Source organism: Macrobrachium rosenbergii, chromosome 18, assembly GCF_040412425.1.
Source record: "Macrobrachium rosenbergii isolate ZJJX-2024 chromosome 18, ASM4041242v1, whole genome shotgun sequence".
Classification (NCBI taxonomy): Eukaryota; Metazoa; Arthropoda; class Malacostraca; order Decapoda; family Palaemonidae; genus Macrobrachium; species Macrobrachium rosenbergii.
In genome coordinates, this window is record NC_089758.1 from 2,541,878 (window position 1) to 2,565,800 (window position 23,923).

The following is a 23,923-nucleotide window of genomic DNA, read 5'->3' on the forward strand; positions in this document are numbered from 1 at the left end:
AGAATCGAAGACCCGTTCGTGTAAAGTTTAAGCTAAACACAACATTCTCCTGTCAATAACAGTGTCTCTTCTTTTTATATGAATTTTACAATTTAGTAGAAAACGACTGGGTTGTACTTGCTGCTTACAAGACTTAAATTAAATCTGGCATTACCAGGAAAAAAAAGTACGCTATGTGTGCTGGTATTTCCATGAAAGAGAAGAATTAACCCGCCAAATTTTAAATGGAGAAATGTCAATCGTAACTAAATTGTTATCTTTAGAGATTGGAAATAAACTTTTTAATCTGTCAGTAGTGCTGCAAAAATGAGATTAGACAATTTGTAGTTTTGAGCATTTTTCAGAAAGCTTATTACTGAAGTAAGCTCTCTAAAAACACAGGGTTGTTGACAGTTAAAAATTAACGTTCCTAGTTCGGTTCTCGATCACCTCAAGGCGCTGAGGTGAACTTGTAACACGAACACAGTAATACGTTAGAAAACACGGTAAAAGATACCGATATTGACAGAAATCTGAAGAGGCATCATATTAAATTTCTGAAAAGTACAAATATTATGCAAAAACCAGAAAGAGTGATCAGGCATTTGAATGATACCGAAATGTAAAGTTCTGTATAAGAGGGACTTGTGTCGAAAAATGTAATGTAATGACAAGTTATACTTGGCTTAAAACATCAGAATTATATGAAACCGTTTCTTTATCAAGCATATAATCAGCATGGCTCTATGAAAACACTGTGTCCCGCCACCTTTTGCAATCTCTTACTCAAAATCGAGAAGAGGAGGAGGTATGTCAGAATCGTTGCTATGGTAACAGTTACAATCAAAACAAATACCTTTGAATCCGCTAACCTGGCTGAAAAACAAACGTCAGCTTATACGTTTACATATGCAGTGAGTTACAATTATATGCAACATCAGAAATGGACCCCTTATTTCTGGCGTTGAGCTGCTTCAAGAGGCGAAAGTTGGATAAATGCATCGACATCTGTACAAATTTGTTGAACAAAAATCCTTATGACCAGGTTAGATACCTTGATATAGGCTATTGCTGCTGTAGACATGGCACAGGGTATGATTTTAGGTTGTCAGTGTACAAGGCAGGGCCGTTGACAGCCTGCAGGCATGGAATCTGGGGAGGAGCGGATTTGTGGGATGGAGACTTTGCAGCCCCAGTGATAATAGGGTAGCCTATAGCCTATTTTTACTATTGCGCCAGTCATTTGGAATTGAAATTTTGGTTTTTCCATGGCTTTTATACGTTTTGAACGAATCTGACCTTCAAATTCGAGAATTATGTGTTTTCTAGTTAACCTCCCTTCTAGCCATCAGTCTGGGTGCACCCTCGTGGGACCGGGATTCCCAGGCAGGGGATCCAAAGAAAATGAGTAATTACGACGGTTTTGCAAGTCGGGGCATTCAAAACACTGCAGACCTTCCAGAAAACACAGAACCAGTGAACTATTAGGAGGTCCATACCTAGCTAGGGTAGTCAAATGTAACCTATGGCACTGTAATTAAAACAAATAGGGTTGTGCCTAACCAAACCACACCTAACCTGACCTAATGTAGTTCCTCATTCGATTGGTGGGTACTTTTCTCAGCTAGCACTCTGCTGGCCCTGCGTTCGATTCTCTGACCGGCCAATGAAGAATTAGAGGAATTTATTTCTGGTGATAGAAATTCATTTCTTGCTATAATGTGGTTTGGATTCCACAATAAGCTGTAGCTCCTGTTGCTAGATAACCAATTGGCTCTTAGTCACGTAAAATAAATCTAATCCTTCGGGCCAGCCCTAGGAGAGCTGTTAATCAGCTCAGTGGTCTGGTTAAACTAAGGTATACTTAACTGACCTAACGTAGAGCACTGTAAATTGAAATGAGTAGGTTGCAGGCTAATCTAACAAATCTGACTGAAACTGTCATAAATTACTAGTTTCTGTGGTTCCTCCTGAGAACTGGTTCCCACCATGATGTCCCAGGTAGCTAAAGGGGTGAAGTTTAACTAACAAATAAGTAACTTCTGATGTTTTTGAAGGTCAGGTTCATCCAAAACACATAAAAAAACCACAGAAAAAACATATAAATTTCACTTCCACAGGGAGACAGGTCATAAAAAATACTGATAATTATATGGTTGGTGTGTCTTCTAAACCAGCCTTATCTATCAGTCTAAATAGTTATGGGCTTTGACTCAGTATAGTTCCAGGCTTTAATACTTTAGAATTCATGTGCACATTGAAATCAGAATTAAACCAATCATGATGACTTGATAGCAGTATTATATCAATAATATTGACCAGAATAATTGCCAGATGCCCAGAAACACCCAAAAATCATTCTTTCAAACTGACGGACCAGGTTAGGTTGGGGAGTGTTAGGTCTGGTTTGTCAGTACTGAATTCTGGTTACAGTTATAACAATTTTTAAGGTTTTAGAATCATGCTCTTTTATTAACCTTGAGTAAGACTAAGATTTTAAACTTGCATATTAGACTATATTACAGCAGTAAATGTTTTTCATGACAAAAATAATGCTCAGAGTCTTTTGTGTCTGGTGACTGAAGATGCCACAACTAGGTGGTGTCCCTAACCTAGGGGAATATCAACCATTGCCTTTTATGTAAGGGTACTCCTCACTGTAAGCTGGAACTGGTTGCTGAAACTTGATGACAAGGTAGCTGACTGATTGTTAATGGGGATAAGTGGCAGACTAGCCCTCACTCGCCCACTGTCATCAAGCATATTTTCTACAGCCACTGTCTAGTGTGGATGTCTAACAACACTCACTAGGTTGAGTTGTTGAAACTTGATTTCTGTTGTTGATGTTTGTTCATGCTTGTATGTTTTTTCATGTTCTGCAAACAGCTGTCTGAGCCTGTTGGGAACTCTCTTGTCCATGGAGCAGTTCGTGTCCCTCGGAAGACTTCATATGAGAAACTTGCAGTTCTTCCTGAAAGTCAACTGGAACAGGAAAAGACACCCGGATTTTTCTGTTTTTCCTCAAAAACCCAGTCTACTCAGACAACCACATTTCAGGGTTCCATCAAGGACTGTCCACTCTTGTTCTGACCGCATTCCGACTATCTACAGATTGGTGCGAGTGAAAGGATTTTCAAAGGTAGTTGCAGATGCTATTGCTCGTTGCAGACGACTTTCCTCGAGCAAAGTTTACCAAGCCAAGTGGAGTCTTCCATGACTGGTGCAGGAGAAACAACATCTCGTCTTCTAAGACATCTGTAGTGGAAATAGGTGATTTCCTTCTATATTTGAAGTCTACCAGGAGCCTTTCCACCCCAACCATTAAACTACAAAGCAATGTTGAGCTCTGTTTTTAAACACAGGGGTTTAGATCTCTTCTCTAATAAGGACCTTTCTGATCTTATCAAGTCATTTGATACAACAAAACAGAAAGACGATAAGCTAGTAGCCTGGAATTTAGACGTGGTACTGAAGTGGCTGTTGCAACCACGTTTTGAACTTTTGCAGTCACTCTCCTTAAGGAACCTTACTAGGAAGACTGTTCCTAGTAGCGTTAGCGACTGCCAAGAGAGTCAGTGAGCTTCAGCTTTGGATAAAAAGGTTGGTTTCTCTCAAGGTAATGCAATTTGCTCATTTACCTTAAGATTCTTAGCAAAGAATGAGTCCCGTGCCAATCCTTGGCCTCGCTCATTCATTATTAAAAGTTTAACAGATATCCTAGGTCCGGAGAAAGAAAGAGAACCCTTTGCCTTCTAAGGGCATTAAGATACTATTTACTGAGAACGGAAAAGATCCGTGGGCCATCGAGCAACCTTTGGTGCTCAGTAAAGGATCCTTCTTGCCCTCTTTCGAAAAATGCCTTGGCGTTTTTCATTATTAAAGATTTCATTCTAGAGGCACACTCGCAAACTGACGAGGATACGTTGCCCATAGTGAAAGTCAAAGCACATGAAGTGAGGGCAGTTGCCACGTCCCTGGCTTCTAGGCATAATTTGTCTATTGCCTCTATTATACAAACACCATTTTGGAAATGCAAATCAGTGTTTGCAGCTCATTATTTGTGTGACATTGAAACTGTCTATGAACATTGCAGTACCTTGGGTCCTATTTTGATTGTTGGTATGGTGTTGGGAGAAGGAGTGTAGGAAGCTTCCTTCATCCTTCCTATTTTTTGCCTTGATTCATGGTGTCAAGTTGTAGGGGAGCCTTGGGGTACACGGTATTTGGAGTGCTCACCAGTGTTTTATCCACAATGGCTGGGTAATGGTATGCTGTAACATTTGGCTATAGGCGAATGTGTTTTGTTTTTTATCCTCTGGTTGTGTTTTCTGGTACTGTGCCCAGGGCAGGGGCGACTTGATTATTCTTTCTGTGCAATCGGACACCCCTTTGCAACAAAGGAATCCCACTATGTAGCAGGCGACTACTGGCTACACCGCCACGCCGCTATGAGTTGAGATGAGCTGGTTTTTTCCAAGGTATCCATGCATCACAGAAGTTGAATCTTGTGTTTTCAATACAAGATTTTATGTTTTGGCTGATTTGGTCAGCCCTTTGCCAGATCTTGTCAAAGCTATCATTACAACATTCTCCCAATGTCCTGATGGTAAGATCAGCATTTCGGGGAGCAGCAATGACATCCATATTTTTGGACTGTAAGTATCTGCCATATTTTTGGACTGTAAGTATCTGCGCAGACTGTTGGTGTTTGAAAGAATGACTTTGAGGATACAGAGTCCAAGAATGAAATCAAAGTCACAGATTGCAGAAACAAGTGCACGACTATCAGAGTATGTCTTGGGATCTTTGTCATCTGCTAGCTGAATGAGAACTTTTACAACTCCCTCAATTTGCTCGTGAACACTTTTCACGGCTTCCTACCTGCATGACCGTCGTGTGATACTGAAGGATTTTAAAGTGAGTGGTAGATGCTCATGTTCAAAGAAAGCATGTTGTTTTGGGCTAGCTTCAAGAAAAGTACATAGACTCTGAATTGCGCCAATAGTATTATGTAGTGGGACCATTTCTTTCATTGCGTATTGCAGCTCCAGATTTAACAAGCGTCCATAACAGTGTACATAGATTGCCATTGGTGCACATTCTTTCATTCTGGCTGCTAATCCTTTTTCTTTACCACTCATGTCTGAGGCTCCATCATAACATTCACCAACAATACTTCGGAGATCTACATTGAGATCACCGATTGCCTTTGTGACAAGAGTAAACAAAGCTTCACTACCAGCAGTCTTTGTCTCATAAAATCCTACAAATGCCTCTCTCTTCTTCCCTTTGTCGAGAAAACTGAGACAAATGGAAACCTGTTCAGTGCGACTTACGTCAGAGGCTTCATCTAGTATTATCCCATAATGTTCACTGGCAACAACATCTTTCTTAATGCGATCAAGAATGAGGTCTGCAGAGATATGGAGTAATTCATTCTGAATACTAGAAGTCCACTGAGCAGTTTTTCTAGATGACTCTTCAATCTATCTTCGAGCCATGGGATGTCTTTGCTACATAAATAAAGCAGTTCTAAAAAATCTCCCCAATTTGTATCTGAAGCACTTCCAATGTCATCCCGTTTTCTTCATGCCCACGCTGTGCAATATTTTGTTGTGCAGTTTAAAGTTAACGTTCAATAACTGTTTTCAAATATTGCTGATTCCTGTGAACATAGTTGTTTTCAGAAAAGTAAAATTTCATACATGAAAAGAAAAAACACTCATGGACCGGATTTAGCTCATGATCTGCCAGTTGAATACCCTGCTGCATTGGCTACTCTGGCTGAAAAATTTGTCTACCCAAATCTTTTGGGGGGCTGGGGGACATCAGATGCCAGGCTGTATGGAAAGTTATAGGAGCCAGCCTTCCCCCTGCTCAGTTTACTTCACTGGGAACCTGGCATATTCGAGTGGCGGCCAACCACACCTTCAATTTCTTGCATTGGGCAGTGTTTGGGATATGGCAGAGGTTTTTTAACCTTAGATTCCAGTTGATTCAGAATAATGCCAGTCTTGTTCTGTAAGACAAAATTTCCCACCTGAAGAGTGATTTTTCAAATAAAAGACAAAGGCTTGTATTCTTCTATGGGATACAGTAATAGCAAATTGGAGATATTTTGCGTTTGGAGTATTTTACCATAACCCCACCTCTAACCATCCCAGCTTTGTCTTTGTAGCCAAAGGAAAAAGATATTGGGTTCCTGACAGATGAGTGAGCAGTACTTCCCCACTTACCTGTTTGCCACCTTCAAGTGCCTTTTACCAAACCTCAATGACCATACCAGTTATTGTCAGAGGTATGCCCTCATAAAGTCTAGGTTTGTATACCCATGACAAATTTAAATGATCTCAAATGTTGTATTTTTAATGCAGTGGCTTGTATGTGTGGGACAGCTATTTTTAAACAAAATTTGGTTCTTGGTAACTGGACAGCAATGAGTCAGAGAAGCCAAAGTAAAAGGTGAAAGAAAACATAAAACCTTGTTAATCTTTTATATTGTTTACAGGCTGTATGGAGCCTTAAGATGCGTGCTCTCACTGAGCAAGTGTGGATGGATGAATGTGATGGGGAAGAAGAAGGATTAGCAGATGTTTTGATGGATGATAATACAATTGCATCTGTAGCACGACCAGGGACATCATTGAGAACTGCTCCACCCACTTCTGCATCAGGTGGTCCATCACAAGCATTCAGGTGCAGTATTTATATGCTCTTTACAGTCCTGCTTTTGGCACAGTGTGTCAGTAAAAATTTGGATTCAAGAACATCTGGGGTAAATTTTTCAAACAAAAATATTGCAAGTGCAAAATCATTTCAAGAAATATTAGCTTAAAGATCTTACAAGAACTCATCAAATGTTGGACTTAGAGTAAATGACTGACAACCTGTGTGCTATATGTTGGAATGCTCAAGAACTAGTTCTGTCTACAAGAATCCAATCCCATGTCTTTTACATGGATACCTTGAGTGAAAGTTGGTCTGGTCATCAGGTAGTTTACTAGCATCAGATGACAGAAGTAAGGAAGGAATCCCAACTTACTTGACCTACAACGTCACTTTGTTTCTACAGAAATACAAACCATCGCCTTTTATATAGGAGTATCCATCAGCACGAGTGGGACGTAATTCTTGCCTGCCATAGCATAACTCAAGTGCCCTATGAGCTCTTGGGGGAAGGCCTCGGACCAAGAACTCACTCTCAAGACTGACTTTTTGCTGGCTTTAGCCTTGGCAAAGTGTATTGGGGAATGACATGTTGTATCCCCTCTAGTCCAGCACTGAGAGGGATGGGAGTCTCTCTTTTTCTTATACCTCCTTACATTTGTGGTAGAAACTCCGACCCTGTCTGTCCTTGACAGGAGTTTTGAGAGTTTTTGATTCCCACTCTCAGAGACTTTGTTGGTGGTGAATCAGACAAGAAGCTTCATGTCTGGTACAAGCCATTTATACTATACTCTCGTGGTTGCCCGACCAGTGAAGGAAGTATGGGTGTAGGTGGAGGCAATACACTGTTATTTCCTCCAGCTCTTCTTTGGCACTGACCCTTTGGTCTCTCTCTCTCTCTCTCTCTCTCTCTCTCTCTCTCTCTCTCTCTCTCTCTCTCTCTCTCTCTCTCTCTCTCTCTCTCGTTCAATTCTTGTAACTCCCATTGTTCCTGCTTTGGTGCCAGCCCCTCCTACTTGTGTATCCTTAGGATATGGACGATTGGTTGAAGGCATTGTGACCTTCTTTGGGTATTCTGGGAGACTACTTCCTGTTTATCTTTTTAGAACTTTGGCTTTAGCCAAAAGTTGCTTGCAAGTGTTAGTCTCAGTGGACCCCACTGCTTCAGCAGTTACTTTTCCAATCGAGATCATGAGCACTGATGCCACTGCTATTCCTGTTCCTGCTGTTGTTGTTCTGTCAGCCCCAGCTCCTGTTCTTGTGAGGATGCCTACCTCAGCTCTGTCCTTGCTGGGTTTCAGAGGTTAGAAAGTTTCACAATTGTAAAATGGTGAAGAAGCTCAATTATGCTTTGCTTTCCTCCACTTCCTAATTGTGTTCCTCCTCAACTTCCTCCTCATCTTCACCACATCTGGATTAGCAGAAGAGGAGGAAGGCAGCCCTCCACAATAGGACTAAGAGGTCTTATTGCAGCCATCACTCCTCCATTGAGAGTGGTGGCACTGCCAACACCTGCTCCCAGGAGTAGGTGATTGTGGGCAGTGGAGGTGGACTGGCTGACAAGTTCGCTTGTGGCTGATCACTAGTGCACAAGTTGCCAGTGGCCCCCAATGTTAGTCCTTCATCACCTGCATGGTCTTCTTGGGAGAGGACTGACCCTAACTTCCTGTGCTTGTGCCTCCCTGGAAATACAAGGAGAAGAGTCTGTACTTCCTTTGAGTACAAGCCCAGTTGGTTCTACAGAATCAGCATTGTTTGTTCTGGGATGTGCTTGTGATCAGTTCATGGACTATCATGAGCTTAGCCTTTTTCCTTTGCTTGGCATTGGCCTGGACCATTCTCAGCCTGGGATGGCCCATCTCATACTGTGCTCAGCCACTTTGCATGGGACAGGCAATGTATGTGCTAGCTCTGCTTGATCAGGTAGCAGAGTTGGGTGCTGTGTCTTCTCCTTCTTCCTTGGTAGAGGGTCCTTCTCAGTCCATTCTGGATTCCTCTAGACCCCAGAGTCCCTTACTTGTGAAACCCACACAGACAAAGTTGGAGAGGTATTTTCAAGAGGTAATCAGGCTCATTCCTGCTTGTAATGGCCCTACGGATGCAACCAGGGCTACTCCTTGCCACCCAGTATCCTCCACTTAGTAAACCTTGGAGTTTACCCATGACGCATCACTACTTGTGGTTGCCCTGGTCTCCATTTTTGTGCATGTACTGAAGTAAGAGGACTCTGATCTCCAGGCTGGAGAACTTCTTTTCTTTCAGATGTTCATCTAAACTGTTTCCCTTTCTTCTGAAAATACAGCAGAGATACTACAGGCCAGAAGATTCCAAGACCCGCTCCCTAAAAGGGACCCATTATTCTTCAGACTAATGAACAATCTTCCCTTGGAATGGCTTCTTGTATCAGGGATTTCTTTCTCCTGTACCAAGGCAGGAGTCAGGGATTCAGTTGTCATGGTATCATTCCAACATCGTTGTGGTTGGACCAATGGCTCAGCACAATGATGGATTTCAGCAGAGTCTTATGGGCCTCCTACCACCCCAGCCAAGAGGCCTTGCACTAATACTCCTCATCCTGTGACTCTGAGGACTCCATGCTTGTTATTTCAATCAACAGAGGAGGTAGAATCCCTTCCCAGACATCTCCTTTTGGTCATCACAGGAGGTGAAACTCAGGTTACCTACATTCGGATCTGCTTTCGGTGGGGCTTATCTCCAAAAATTCTGGAATGGGAGTGGACCTGCAGTTCAAACCTTAAAATGTGGTTATTGGTTGCCCATGCCAGAGAGAAACCTCCCATTGAAGTCAGACTTACCCATTCGTCATATGTAAGAAACTAAGAGGAGTTTCTTGGCTTCAACAGAAAGGCAAGATCAGTAATGGCAAAAGGAGCAATAGAGTAGGTATCTAGTACGGGCTTTTATAGCTGATTTTGTCTTACCCAAGGCCACAGGAGGAATGAGGCCTGGCATTGACTTCACTTTTCTGAATCTCTGCTTACATTTTACTCATGAGTGGAGATGGCATAATCAGTGTCATTCCATTTGGAAGGACAGCTTTTCAGCACCCTTGGACTAGAAGGACTTGTATTTTCAGGTCCCAATCTACAAGTCCTCAGTGTGTTTGGCAGGGAACTGTTTTCCAGTTCAAAGTCCTCTGTTTTGGTCTGGTCACAGCCTTACAGTTCTTCTCTTATATCATGGCCCCACTTGCTGTCTGGGTTCACAATAGAGGCATCGGGCTTGTGCCAGTACTTTGACATAACCATCAACTGGGATGACATGAACCTGACACCAGCAAAAGAGGTAATTTATTAAGGAATGGAACTTGGTACATATATGTCTCTGGCACAAGTACAAAGGCTCCTTGCTTTCTTAAAGGCTACCAGGCTACATGTACTCTGTGGAAAAACTAGTTCATCACAGCAGCTGGAGCTGAAACAGGAGTGGTCCTCCACATATCAGACAGATGACCTTGCTGTCCTACCTTCTGTAAGGGTCTTAGGTAACCTAACTCTGTGGATAGATCAGCAGAACCCTGGATTTGGTGCTTTCTTTTCTCATCCTGCCCCAAATCTGACCATCTACAGGATATGGTAAAATAAGCTTGGTATTGCAGTAGATAAAAAGGCCTGCATACAAATTTTCTGAAATTGAGTGGTAAAACTATCCCTGCAGGCGTTAGAGATGTTATGTCAGACAATACCACAAACGGGCCATATCTCAGGAATGAAGGCACACCAGATCTCCTTGGATGTGCCAGTTAACAGTAGATATTCTGTTGGAGGCAGTAGATCACAATACCACTTTAATCCCCAAATATATCCCTGGGAAACACAGTGTGGAAGCTGACAACTTAAGCAGACAATACAAAGAACTTCTGGCCAAGCAGTCCACATCCTGAGACCTGCTATGTGTTTTGGGAGTAGTCGGGAACACCATTATCAGACCTGTTTACCACCAGCTTCAATCTCAAGCTTCCAAAATCCTGCTCACCCTGCCAGACCAATGGTGCAGGTAAGCAACACTTTTTTGATTCCCAGGAATAATCTGGAGGTGTATTTCTATCCTTATTCTTAATCAGGCCAGTGTTGGACAATGTCCACACTACCTTCATAGCCTCAGTTTGTCCATGGCACCCTGGTTCCCAGGCCCTCTGGCTCCTCTGGTGGAACCTCTAAGTGCTTTCAGCATGATAAGAAGAATTTTCCTCAGCCTCACTCTTGAGTTACAATACCACCAAAATTTCATCCTCTTTGATGTTTATGCACAGAAGCTATCCAGCAGTGCTTTATCAGGAGAGGCTTTCTGCACCAGGCTGCTGAAGTTAATTCCAACCAGACAAACAGTCAGCAGCCAGGCTGTAACAGACCAAGTGGGGAGTGTTTTGTAATAGGAAAGGGGAATATCCTCTATGTCAGAAATTGAGTAAATTGTCAGTTTTTGTTATCAAGGGTAACAGTTGTGTCCTCTTGCAGGTATTCAAGGGCAAGAACACTGACCTGGTCTTTGTTACATGTGCCAGTCTTAGGAGGGAAGCCCCGTCTAGGACTGCTGTCCCCATCTTGTATGAAACCATTGAGGGTACTTTTTTAAAGGGTCTTACCCTGAAGGCAGTATTCTTAGGAGCCCTTGCCACAGCTAGATGAGTCAGAGAGTTACAAGCTCTCTTTAGCAAGGTTCCTCACTCGCAGGATGGGGGATGCACTGCCTTTCCTGTGGGCCCAGTGTTGTGGTAAGAGCAGACATCTTCCTCCTAACATCACCTTGCACCTTTATGTGTTATTCCATCTGTGCCCATTCAACTTGGGAACAAGGAAGTTACCTTTATTCCTGAAAGAGCCATCAGGATTTCTCTTTGTATGACCAAAACTTTTAGAAAAGAGAACCAGTGATTTTCATTTACAGTCTTGCATAAGATGGAAGTGTCCAAAAGGACTATTCCATTCTGGCTACATTGAGTCATCTTGCAATCTTAAAATGCTCCTGAGCTGGTATTGTTTAGCTTATAAACATGAAATTTCTTCTGCCAAACATTTTGCTTCAAGGAGGTCTCAGAGTTCTTTTGGGACTTGACTCATTAACCCCAGCACAGACTTTAGATTTACTAACAAAGTGCTAGCCCACTTCATGCCCCATGTTAGTCCCCCATCTCTTAAAACTTAAAGTGTTTAGAAAACACTTAGTAGGACAGTTCCCACTGATGGAGGGGCTTAAAAACCCAGATATATAGTTGGCAAGCTTGAATATTTTTTTATTTAGCACATCTGGAAATGGAGCTGATGTAACTAAAGGCAGTTGTAAAGTGATGGGTTGACACCAAAAAGTAATTTTGTTCTATAAAGATTATGTTTTCTGTTGGGTAAGTAGCACATCTAAAGATGTACATACCTCTATGTTTAAGGAATCTTACAACATTGTAGATATGAACTATAATACGATTGTTATTCTCATATAAATTGACTGATGCTTCATACCAAAAGCTTATTATAGCTTGAGACCCAGTCTTATTAGTGTAGTAATGAGTGCTGAGCGTTTAGCAAAATGTATGGTTTTTGTCATGTGTAACAAGTGACTTTCAAATATATACCCAATTAAACATTTCTGAAAAGCTAAAAGAGTTTAGGAATTAAGCAGCACCACATTTCAAAATAAAGTCCAGTTAAAGGTATTATAATGTTTGGATAGGCCATCAACACAATCAGGACGTCCCCTAAGCGGAGTTGTTAGACCAGGCTCCCAGGGAGGCAGGCCAGGCACAATGGATCAAGCACTGCGCACCCCACGCACAGCTCAAACCGCTCGCCCTGTCTCAGCCACATCAGGTAATACTATAAAGACACTCATTAAATATTTTATTGTTCTGTGTTTTAAGCTAAGCTAGCTTATAAGTTAGCTTATTATTGATAAAAGTACTAGTTATATATTTATCCAGAAATTATTTTGATGTAAGCTCTCATCTGCTGATACTGAAGCTAAGTAAAAAGAAGCTTTTTGACTTTGCAGGTCGACATGTAAGAATTGGTACAGCTTCGATGCTTTCCTCAGGAGATGGTCCATTTATCAACCTAGCTCGCCTTAATGTTGCCAAATATGCTGCTCAGCCAAACATTGCTAAAGCATTGTTTGAATACATTTATTATCATGAAAATGATGTGAGACATGTAAGCAGTACACTGAACTATGGTTATTTTCTTTTATTTCCAATTTATTATGTTTACAAATTTCAGACTTCTTAATTTATTTTTTCTGTATAAAGAAAAAAAAAATAAGCGCAAACGGCTGCTTAAATCAACAGAATCATATTCAATTACTTGTTCTCACAAGAATACATACCTTCATCTTTTATGAAGATATACCTTTGGTGAAAGCTGGTTTGGTTGTTGAAGCTTGATAACATGGTATTTGACTACAAGAAGTTAAATAGTATCCACTTTTTACTGGTTCCTTTGTTGATTAGACATCTTTCACTTTGCTCATCATGGCTGCTGTTGAAGTTTTTCTAAGATTTCATTGGTTGAATGGTTAATGATTTTGGCTTGATTGTTTTTTTACCTTGGTTTTGACCATTGTAAGAACGAAGTAACCAGACATTTATTCTGGCTCAAAAGAAGGATCAACATAGATGTCCAAGGATAGGTGTGTGCTAGGTTCATGCTGTATTTGTTGACCCTCATTTTTATTTTTCTTGCAGATATCAGGAGAGCCTACTGTCTGCAAACTACACAGTATATGTCGCAATCACCTATCCAGTAAAAGAGGTATGGGTCAACACACTGCTGTTCCCATCTCTTCAACCCCAACACTTTCTTAGCCCTGATCCCTGACCATGCTACTGGGATAGCGTCCACCCCTTCTCCCCTTGCACAGTCCGAGAAGGGTATGCATGGAATGCTCTGCTGGATCCCATGCCCTCTTCATCCCTGCTGCTGGTCCTGCTTCTGCTTCTGCACTAACACGACATCCCCAGGGGACAAAGGAAATGGTGAGGGAGTTGTGACCTTGCATGGGCACTCATGGAGACTCTTTCTTGCTTTTTTCATGGACAAAAGTTCCTTGCCTGCACAGGTTGGCAGATCTCTCTGCTTTGGCAGTTGCCTCTTCAGCTGAGACTGCTTATGGACATTGCTGCTGTGTCTGTTCCTGCTGCTCTTGCGGCAAATTTTTTTGGATAAGCCCGCTCCTACCCCGTCAAGGATGCCAGCCTTAACTCTGTCTGGTGTATCTGGGAGAGGGTGGAGGGAGCCTTAGTCATAGATGGTCAAAGAAACCTTTGCGCTTCACCTTCCTCCTCTTCTCTTGTCGTCTTCCTCCTCTTCACTTGCCTCCTTTCCTGCCCCATCTACTATACAGTTTGGAAGAAGCACAAGAATAAGGCCTAGAAGGCAGTCCTTTGCAAGATGGCTAGTAAGTCTTCTTTCAATTGTCACTTCTCTGCCAAGAGTGATGGTGATCCTAGCACAAGTTCGCTGGGGGCAGGTGATTGGAGGAAGTGTACGTTGGTAGACTAATGAGCTTGCTTGAGTCTGCTTCTGCTGGTCAGTAGTGTGCAACCCCAATTGCTCCTGGTCACCTGCAAGGCCTTCTAGGGAGAGGAAGGCCAACCTTAATTCTACCTATGTTGGTGTTTCATCAGAAGCACAAAATGAAGAATCCTTTGCCACTGACTTTGGAAGAGGAAGCAGGTTTCAGGCAGGATGATGACATGATAGAGTAGGTTAGTCCTTGTCTAACTGATTTTATGGGAAGTGAAAATTTAGACACTCTTTTGTACCTAGATACCTGAAGAAAATGAGATCAATTATACATAATTAGGCCTTCATACTAGTACTTTCTGCTTATAAAGGTTGTTACTTCCTTGAAGATCAACTTGGAACCTTGCTAGGACTGCACAGATTTTTATATATTGTGTGGACAAAGTGCATCTTGGGTCTTGCTGAATCTTTACCTACTTATTTATTCATGCAGTTAATCCTCAGCTTAGTCCAAAGAAGGGTAACCTTTCTAATTACAGGCAGTCCCCGGTTAACGGAGGGCTCTGTTAATGGCGATCCAGTTTTACGGGGCCTGTCTAGCGATGAAAATCGGCAATTTTCAGCGCCGAAAATCGCTGATTTCCGCTTATCGACGACGATAATTGGGTATTGGTACAGATGCATACCTAACAGCGGCGCCAATAACTGAAAATCGGTGCTTTTCGACGCCGACAAACCCCGAAAATGGCTGATTTTCAGTTATCAGCGATTTTAAGTTATCACCACACCCTCAGGATAAAACCCCCACCGATAACCAGGGACTGCCTGTATTAGGTATTATTATTATCACTCAGAACAAGAACTGTATTTATATGGAACGAGCCCACAGGGACCATTAACATGAAATTCAAGCTTCCAAAGAATATGGTGTTCATTTGAAAGAAGCAAAAGAAGGTAATAGGAAATACAGAAAGAAGAGATCAGTTATTAGAAAAGCAAAAAAAAAAAAAAAAAAGCATTAATAAATAAGTAGCTGAAACTGTAAGTAAATGATTAAAATACCAGGAGAATTGTTTTAGGGTAGTACTGCATTGCATCTTCGCTTGAGCTTTCAAAGTTCCAGTTGCACAACATCCTCAGGGAGACTGTTCCACAGTCCAGTGGTGTGAAGAATAAAGGACCTCTGGAACTGAGAAGTTCGACAGTGAGGTACATTTACTGCACATTGGTGCTGCTTTCAGCAAATCTGGTTGCTCTTGGCAGAAATAGATGACTATGGATCAGTTGTGAATGTAATTCCTGTTAAAATACGACTTATGAAAAACTAACAAACAAGAGGCCATCCATCGATGGTTTAAATAATAACTGCAAATGCTACCACCATGAAGCTAAACTTCTGGCGGGAGCAGATATCCACACCAGAGAACAGTAGTATTTCATAAAAAAGAACAAGTAACCTAAAGTAGGTTGCACTGATTTTATCACATATAAATTTATGATGCCTTGTCCACAATGCCTAACTTTGCTGATAATTCTTTCCTCCCAAGTGTCTATTCAGTATACATAAGTATTATAGGTTTATCATTTTGTAATGTCATGTACAAAATAAAGAGAAATTCATGTCATGTGTACCATATATATAAACTTCTTTATACTAGGGAAGTTCTTCTTAGTGGAGTTTTCATTGTTCACTTCTAGTTTAAAGCAGCTTTTGAGCAGTTTCCTTATTTGGCCTTAGTGAGGTTTGTTATTACATTATTAGAAAGTTTTATAAAACCTCCATGTTAAAATTTTAATCAGGCATAAAAGCTCAGATAGCAATGAGGTGTTTGTACTTAAGGAATACAGTCTTGATTTCAAATTTTGTATAATTGAAACATATTCAGTTTTAATGATCTATCAATACTTTTTTTTATCATTAGCCCATTAATTTATGATAACTTATCATGTGTTCATGGAGCTTGGAGACAATTTGCAAGAAGAATTCCGTCCAACCATGTATGCATCTGGGTCCATTAGTATCCCTGGTGGCAACAGTTATTCCCTCTTTGTTTGTTTTGCTACGCCCACTTTTTTGGTTTTACTCTCTCAAATATGTGACTTTCACACTCATTTCCCTCAGAATGGATTCTTTTCATCCTTAATTTTCAAGCGGCTTTTCTTATTAGCGCTGTGGGTGATTCTTTGTGTACAATTGATCTAAATTTCTGAAATCTGTCCATCAAGTATGTAGTGCTTTTTCATTTGCTAACTGGATGTTCTTTAAGTGCTTTGTTGATGCAGTTTCTGGTTACTGTAAGTACATGTGTGTTCCTGTGAACATTGCTCTGTTCATAGTTTTCGTCTGTTCTGTTTGGTGTAGGTATTTTTTTTTTAATACAAATCATTCAGTTTATATTTAAGACTTTATCTTTTTTGGTGTTGGCATAAAGCTTTATTTGAGTGTACACATGCATTCAGTTCTTGTTAAGTGTCAGTTTTGTTTGCGTGAAGCTCAGTAACCATTTTACCTTACTTATGGTTTCTTTTAGAAATTTGTTGTTGGGCTGTATCTGGGTTAATTTTTCTATCTCATTAGTCAAGATTTTTATCTCTTCATTCTGTAGTATCTCCACTGCCTTGTGCTTTGTCTTATTAGATTACTGAGCTTTTCATTAAGAATTAAAACAATCTAGTTTTTCTCTTATTACTGTATCTTTATTACCTTTTTTTGCTATAGATAGCATAGTTATCACAATTTAATTGTTTACTTTGCTTGCATTTATTATCATCAGCAAGTCATGGTAGTGTTATTGGTGATTTGACTTTTAATATTTTGAATAATGTCACAACACACACAGTTTTAGGGCACCCTTATGGTGGATTTTGTGGCATCAGGTTGATAATACTGTACAATGAAGAGAATAAATGTTACATCAGTCTTCTAGAGTTATTCATTCAAGCAACTTGGGACCACCCATATGTCAAAGCTGTGGAGATTACTGTATGTCAGTAACTCCACCACAGTGGCATGCCTGAAGAACAAAGGAGGGACAAAATCTCCAGTACTATGCCATGTAGCAGTAGAGATGCCATTACGGGCAGAGGAAACAAATGTGACATTGATTCCCAGGTATGTCCCAGGGAAGCTCAGTGTAGTGGATGATACAGGAGATGGAACAGAGTCATTCTGCTGAGTAATCTTTACCCACTGATCTACAAGAAGGTGTGGTACACCCTTTTGATATATTTGTTTGAATCCCTTATAAACAAACTACCATACTTTTGTTCTACTCGTCCAGAACAAGCAGCATGGGTGAGTGGTCCATTCATATATGCTCTGCCAACACTCCTGCTGGTATGACCAGTATTAGGAAGAATCTGTCGCTCCAAGAGCATAACTACGACTGGTGGCTCTTTGACCTTAGCAGGAGTGGGTCTCAGAGCTGCTGTCACTCTTGGAGGGTATCGCAAAATACTTTGCAAGTTGGGGAAAGCTGCCATGGTGACCTCAGGTCTGCCAGTTCCACCAGAACCTTGGCCTCCTTAGCCTGTCTGCTAAGGGGCTATCAAGCGCTGCCTCATCATGAGAGACTTTGAGCACGGCAACTACGTTATTGCTAATTTAGGCAAGCAATCTACTGTACTTTGAAGCTGTACAAATTGGAGGGGCAAGTGTTGTGCAGCTGATGTGGTAGGCAACACTTTGAGCCACTCAGTGCCTTTATTCTCAAGTATAGTGGATTTCCTGCAGTCTCTTCATTAATCAAGTAACCTGTCTGTGTCTGCCACTGGGGGCTACAGACCTGCTATTGCACATGTTTTAGAGAGCAGAGGTGTAGATTTTAGCTCATTACTCGAAATAAAGCAAATACAACAGAATTTTAAGACAGAGGTTCTACCCAGATCTCTGCAATCACCTTTCAGGAATGTGCTGTTAGTCCTTAATGGTAGTCAGCTCAGCTTACAAACCTCTCAAGAAGGCCACATTAAACTATTTGACTTGAAAGATCTTCATTAACATTTATTTATTTTCATCTTTAGAATTTAACACCTAAGTCACTTGAGATGTTTACCATTGGCTTTGTGGCAGTTGCAGACCAAGTTTTATCATTATCTGGAAGTAATGGGCCTTGTCAAAGTCATCATTCTCATTCTTGTATTCCATAAACCATTTCTTCATAACTGTAATACTCTCATGGCACTGGCTTCTACATTTTGTTTACTGGGCAAGTGTGATTTGGCAACATCAGACTATCTTCAAAAAATAAAACCTGTGGCCTAACTGACAAGGCTCCAGCCCATTGTAAGACCAATTGCTGGTGTAAATATCTGATTTTCTGTTCATTTACACTTCAGAAGTTCATATGCCTCAACAGTTTGGTTAAATCTAACCTTAGAGTAGTAAGAAGCTTCCAAACTATATACATGTAGTCACTCTGCCCATTGTAAATTAATGGATTTGTCATAAAGCAAATGAAATTTTTTCAATACAGTAATTCCTCATTTATCTGCAATAATACATCCAGGGTCCTTATGGATACTGGAAATTTACAGGTATGGTAATAAAACTTGCAAACATCACACAATACATTCTACAGAACAGTATGGATGTAAAACCATAAGCTTGTACCCTTTTTTTCCCCATTTTGTCACTACAGCACATAATCAATACATACACCATATGCTTATAAACAACACAAACTACATATGCTGTACTATATTGTACGGGTGCAAATTGGTATGTTCGTACCCTTTTTCACCCTATTTTGTCACTTCACAGTACTGCATTATATACTTATAAACAACTCACAATATAGTATATACAATGTACCAACCCCTGCTAACAAAACCAGGTCAACTGTTCAGCCTCCTCATGGTGGGACTGGGCCACGTCCTTGCAGCCTTGCTCCTGGACGCGATCTTCCCAGAGTCGGTCATGTAACTGTTCTCCTTGTCCTTGACATACTTGATGTCCTGCTAGGTGGGTCACCCTATGGCATACTTGGGCATGATACGAGTCACAGACCAGTCAGCCTCAATTCTTCCAGTGATTTTCAGCTTTTGAAATACCATACCTTCCAGGCCCTCTTAGGTGTAAGTGGCCATGCATACAATACACAACACCATGCACAGAAAAACAACACCTGCAATGCTGCAGGTATGCCAACAAATGTTACAAAGTTAATTGATAGCATTGCGACACAGGATCACACAGTAACCATTTAATATGCAATTTCTGAGAAATGACATGCAACTGGACAAAGAAGTGGAGCGTGCTTCACCACATATGTGTTGGTGTCTTCTTAGGCACCCAATGAGAAATGGAAACTCCTATGATATTGTCAGGACATCTCTCAATCAGCCACTCAAAGTCGATAGAAATAATGAGGTGTAATGACGTTGCTTTTGAGCCAATAGTACGAAAGCTCACAAGCACATAAGTGCTCTCCCACCCACACAACTTCTACCAAACACTAACGAAGTCATGATGTTGTATCTTTCTCAGCCACTTAAAATTTTTGCTTTTAAGCCAATAACAGTAGCAAAAGCTCCCATGTAGACAAGAGCCCTCCCCTCTCAGCTCTCCCCACCTGCAAAAAACAGCTTCTTATCTCAACCTACTGCCCCAACAATAGCCCTTTCTCACTGTGCTATATGACTGTTAACAGTGTTACCACCTCCTTTTTCTGCCCACACAGCATTGCCAATCATTCAGGTTTTTATTCATATCCATTTATTTTATATATAATGTATATATATATATTGGGGTGCTGTGGTACTTGCAGATAATTTCAAGTTGTGGATAGTGTATATGTAGATAGTCAAGGGGTTATTTAAGATTTGTTTATTCAATACAAACCCAATGATTGACAGGAAGTGCCCACTTCCCAAGCTCTCCTTTCTTACCATTAGTACAGACAATAAAAGGGGCAGTGGGGTACCCAAATGCATACCCTGACAAGTGAAAGTTCTTCCTTCATGAAATCTGTCTTAAGATTGTGCTGATGCTCAGGATAGACTATTGTAGATGAATGGGTATATATTAGATTTTTTAAAATTTATACTTTTCATATAAATTGAATGTCATTAACTTAATTTTCTTCCTCAGGCACTTGACTTAGCTGCGCAGGCAACTCAAGCAGAGAATTTCAAGGACTGGTGGTGGAAGGTGCAACTGGGTCGTTGCTATCACAAACTTGGACTTTTTCGGGACGCTGAGAAGCAGTTCAAGGTTACACATATGTTTGTATTTGGATAGCGAGCAAAGTAATTTATTTCACACGTGCATATTATTCCTTGCAAAACTGGCTACCTTAAAATTAGTGTCATTCATGTTAAAAGTTGTCAGATATCCACACAAGCTCCATGGATCAGAAATAGACTTAGGATGTTCATCATTCATCCATTAGGCAAACACAGGCAGCCTCGTGTTTTTGGGTAGTTGTGACGTACCAGATAATTTATTACCTAATATACAACTGCTACGCCACTGTACAGATGGCAGTGTTGCTATAGAGACCATGTAGTATCTCATTATGTACAACATTTTACTTTCATCAACAATGAGGTCACTTCAGCAGCCATGTAACAACTGACAGTCAAAATGCTAAATCTCATCACACAGTGGGTAACAGACATCATGATCACCAACCCCAGGATGAGCTTTTCAGTATGCAAGAATGGTATTCCTGTCTAGAGAAGAATAAGATTATGAGATGTAGGATGGTGAACATATACGGTGGTCCCCTTTGTCTTCATCACTGTTGAAGAAGAAAAAACACCCCAGTCCTGACAGGATGCAGAGAATTCTTCCCACCGAGTCTTGAAGGGGACTTAATGGAGGGAGCAACTTTGATGTGTCTAGCTGGTCCAAGGATGCAGCTTCCTTTGTGGATGTGCAGGACTGAATACAGAGGCTCCCAATCTCGCTGTATTTCCTAATGTGCCGAAGACTTTTTCAGCTTCTGTTTAAGCTCTGGGTAAGGCACCTGCATACGTGGTTGCTTCTGAGCTTTCATGGATCCAGATGTCACTAGGCATTAGCCATGAGCCAACATAAAATATTAAAGGAGAAAAGCAAAGGGGAAATGGCTTCCATTGAGAGAACCCATATAATTTTTTTTTGCCACAAAGCCAGAGCATTCTTAAAAGTTGATGGTCTCTCCGAGTCAGCTCTGTGGATCTCGCCTATGATGGATGGCATACTTCCTCATAAGAACGTAACAATGCCTGATGTCTTGAGTCAGAAGGGATATGCATTTTCAGTTCTAGTATCAAGTTGGCAAGGGCAGTCTTTTGGCAGGAGGCACTTGGCAGTTGCTATAATTCATCTGCTTGTTCTAGGTTATTTTGAGGATGATACATGGGAGCCTATGTTTTACCACTTGATAAAAAGATCATAAACCCTGCTTCACCATAAGACCACAACCTTGAACTCTGAATGTGTATGTCAAATGGACGGTGACTGAGCAGTCATGACTGCAACTGCACAAAAAATGGTATACTACAGTACTGAGAATGTCCCAAGATGTTTAGAGATCTGTTTCTTGAGGAAACGTTTTTTGTTTTTAATTCTTTTGATTTGAATATTGGTCCCCACTTCCGTGTTCACAGGTGACTCACATATTGAATTGTTGGATAAAAACTTGAGTTCCATTAAATTTTTTACTCCAGATCTTAGCATTAATTAATCTCTGGTACAGTCATTCAGTTAGCTTACTGTGCATGCTGTTTGGAAAGTTTCATGATTATAATCATCCTTTTCATTTAAATCTTCCTAGACTGTTTTATTCAAATGTTATGAGAAATGCCATCAATTGTGGTAGTCTTGCCTTTTCTTTTGAGAGGTTAACTACCACAGTTTCCCAGAGGTTTTGTTCCAACTATGGCCAAATTATGGAATGATCTTCTAAGTGATGTAGTTGAACCATTGTAACTTCAGAAGTTCAAACAGTGCGCAAATGCTCTTATGATGAGAAGCCACACGAGTCTCATTTTATGATTTAGTTGTTTGATTTTTCTGGTATGTCTCTCATATAATGTATTCATTTCTTCTGTATTTGTTTTTCCATTATGGGCTGCCTTCCTTTTTAGGAAATATTGTGTAGTATTCTTCTGTTCTAATATTACCAACTGTAATAATTATAATAATGATATCCATGTTAATTACAATTCCTTGATAGCGCTTTACCAGGTAAACCAAGAGAGCTTTATGAAGTAATGAATATGTTTGTTAGGCCAACTATTAGCTCTTTTGCCAATATTAAGAACAGTGTATATTTAATAAATAAATTAAATGATGTGCAGATTAATAGTTTGTAGGATTGTGAGTTCTGTTGTGGAATCTTTATTCACAAGAGTACCTTTTGATGAGCTGTTAGAATTTGTATCTGCCTAAGAGAGCAGACAGCTGGATATACCATTCTCTAAGAACACATTAATGGAACTGATTAAAATATATGTACAAATTTTAAATTTGAATTCAATAGGGAATATTATTCTCAAAATTTTCATTCGATACTGTAATTACAACTCTGACCAGGCTGAAAAAATGCATTAAAATGCCTCTTTTTGGTGGTTTCACCTCCAGTTCATTTCCTCTCTATCTGCCCTGATTGAAAGACAAATAGCATACTGTATAATAAAATGAATCCTTAACAGAAAAATGATTCTATGTTGGCTTTAGGTCACAATTTATCACAGAGTTATACACATGACACTAAAAGGAAAGCAGTTTGAGTACTGTATTGCCAGTTGTTATGGGTAGAGACTGCAGAATAGAGGCTGCTGATCCTTTGCGGATCACATGTTGCCCACACTTATAGAGTCAAATATCATGCACTAATGATCATCCTTACAGCAGACTCGGTATCCTTTGCTGGGGGTTATTGTGAGTTAGAACAGGTGTGGACATGAAGCTAAACTTGCAGAACCTCATATGTCAGGTAAATTAGCAACTTCTAAAATTCTTATGTGGGGGGGGAAAAAGTTAAGTATACCTTAGTTTAATCAGACCACTGAGCTGATTAACAGCTCTCCTAGGGCTGGCCCAAAGGGCCCTAGGCCCAAAGGATTAAACTTATTTTAAGTGGCTAAGAACCAATTGGTTACCTAGCAACGGGACCTACAGCTTATTGTGTAATCCGAACCACATTATAGCGAGAAATGAATTTCTATCACCAGAAATAAATTCTTCTAATTCTTCATTGGCCGGCCGGAGACTCGAACTCGGGCCTACCAGAGTGCTAGCCGACAACTCTACCGACTCGTCCAACGAGAAACTGTAGGGGGGAAAAAGTTTGGTAATAATGCAAATGGCTATATTTTAGGTCTAAATTGTGTTTCTCACTTCACAAAGCATAGAATTATCTGACAAAAGCATACAAAACAATACATACATGTTAGTTAATATTGTCCATTGTACCACACCATTTTTTTACACATCTATGGTAATTATAGTACAACAGGCAACCCTGCTGTTGAAGTAAATCATCCAAACCCTTAATGGGAACTTTTTTTTTTTTAAAAGACCTCACTTTGGATAATCCAGCAGAGTGAGTAACTGCTTGGATTACTGGTTAATGCAAACCAGATAATAGGATGGTTTTCAGTGGGGATTATCCATTTCTCTGCTGCTTTTAATGAAAATCTGATGAAGTTTTTAGTAAAGCAAGGGTATTTTGTCAAGGTAGTATAGTTGCTTTGTTCTGCCGTGGAAAGTTATTTTACTAATGTTTTGTTTGTTTTGTCTGGTCTTATGAGTGTTCAGCTGTAAGCAGAAGTAAGAAGTTCGTGTAGATACAACAAGAGAATTACCAGTA

General features: G+C 40.5%; 1 protein-coding gene across 5 annotated transcripts in view; it reads left to right on the top strand.

Annotated features, from left to right (window-relative positions):
• Positions 1 to 800: 800 nt before the first annotated feature.
• Positions 801 to 23,923, top strand: part of BBS8 (tetratricopeptide repeat protein 8) — a 132,738-nt gene continuing 109,615 nt past the window's right edge. For all 5 annotated transcript variants that reach the window (XR_010855910.1, XR_010855909.1, XR_010855912.1 and 2 more), the window contains exons 1-5: positions 801 to 1,024; positions 6,488 to 6,675; positions 12,334 to 12,470; positions 12,652 to 12,809; positions 20,212 to 20,334. Coding sequence is in view for 1 of the 5 variants with exons in the window: in XM_067120071.1 (XP_066976172.1) it covers positions 923 to 1,024; positions 6,488 to 6,675; positions 12,334 to 12,470; positions 12,652 to 12,809; positions 20,212 to 20,334 (708 nt within the window). In the remaining 4 variants the exon portion in view is untranslated. The remainder of the gene's footprint in view (positions 1,025 to 6,487; positions 6,676 to 12,333; positions 12,471 to 12,651; positions 12,810 to 20,211; positions 20,335 to 23,923) is intronic.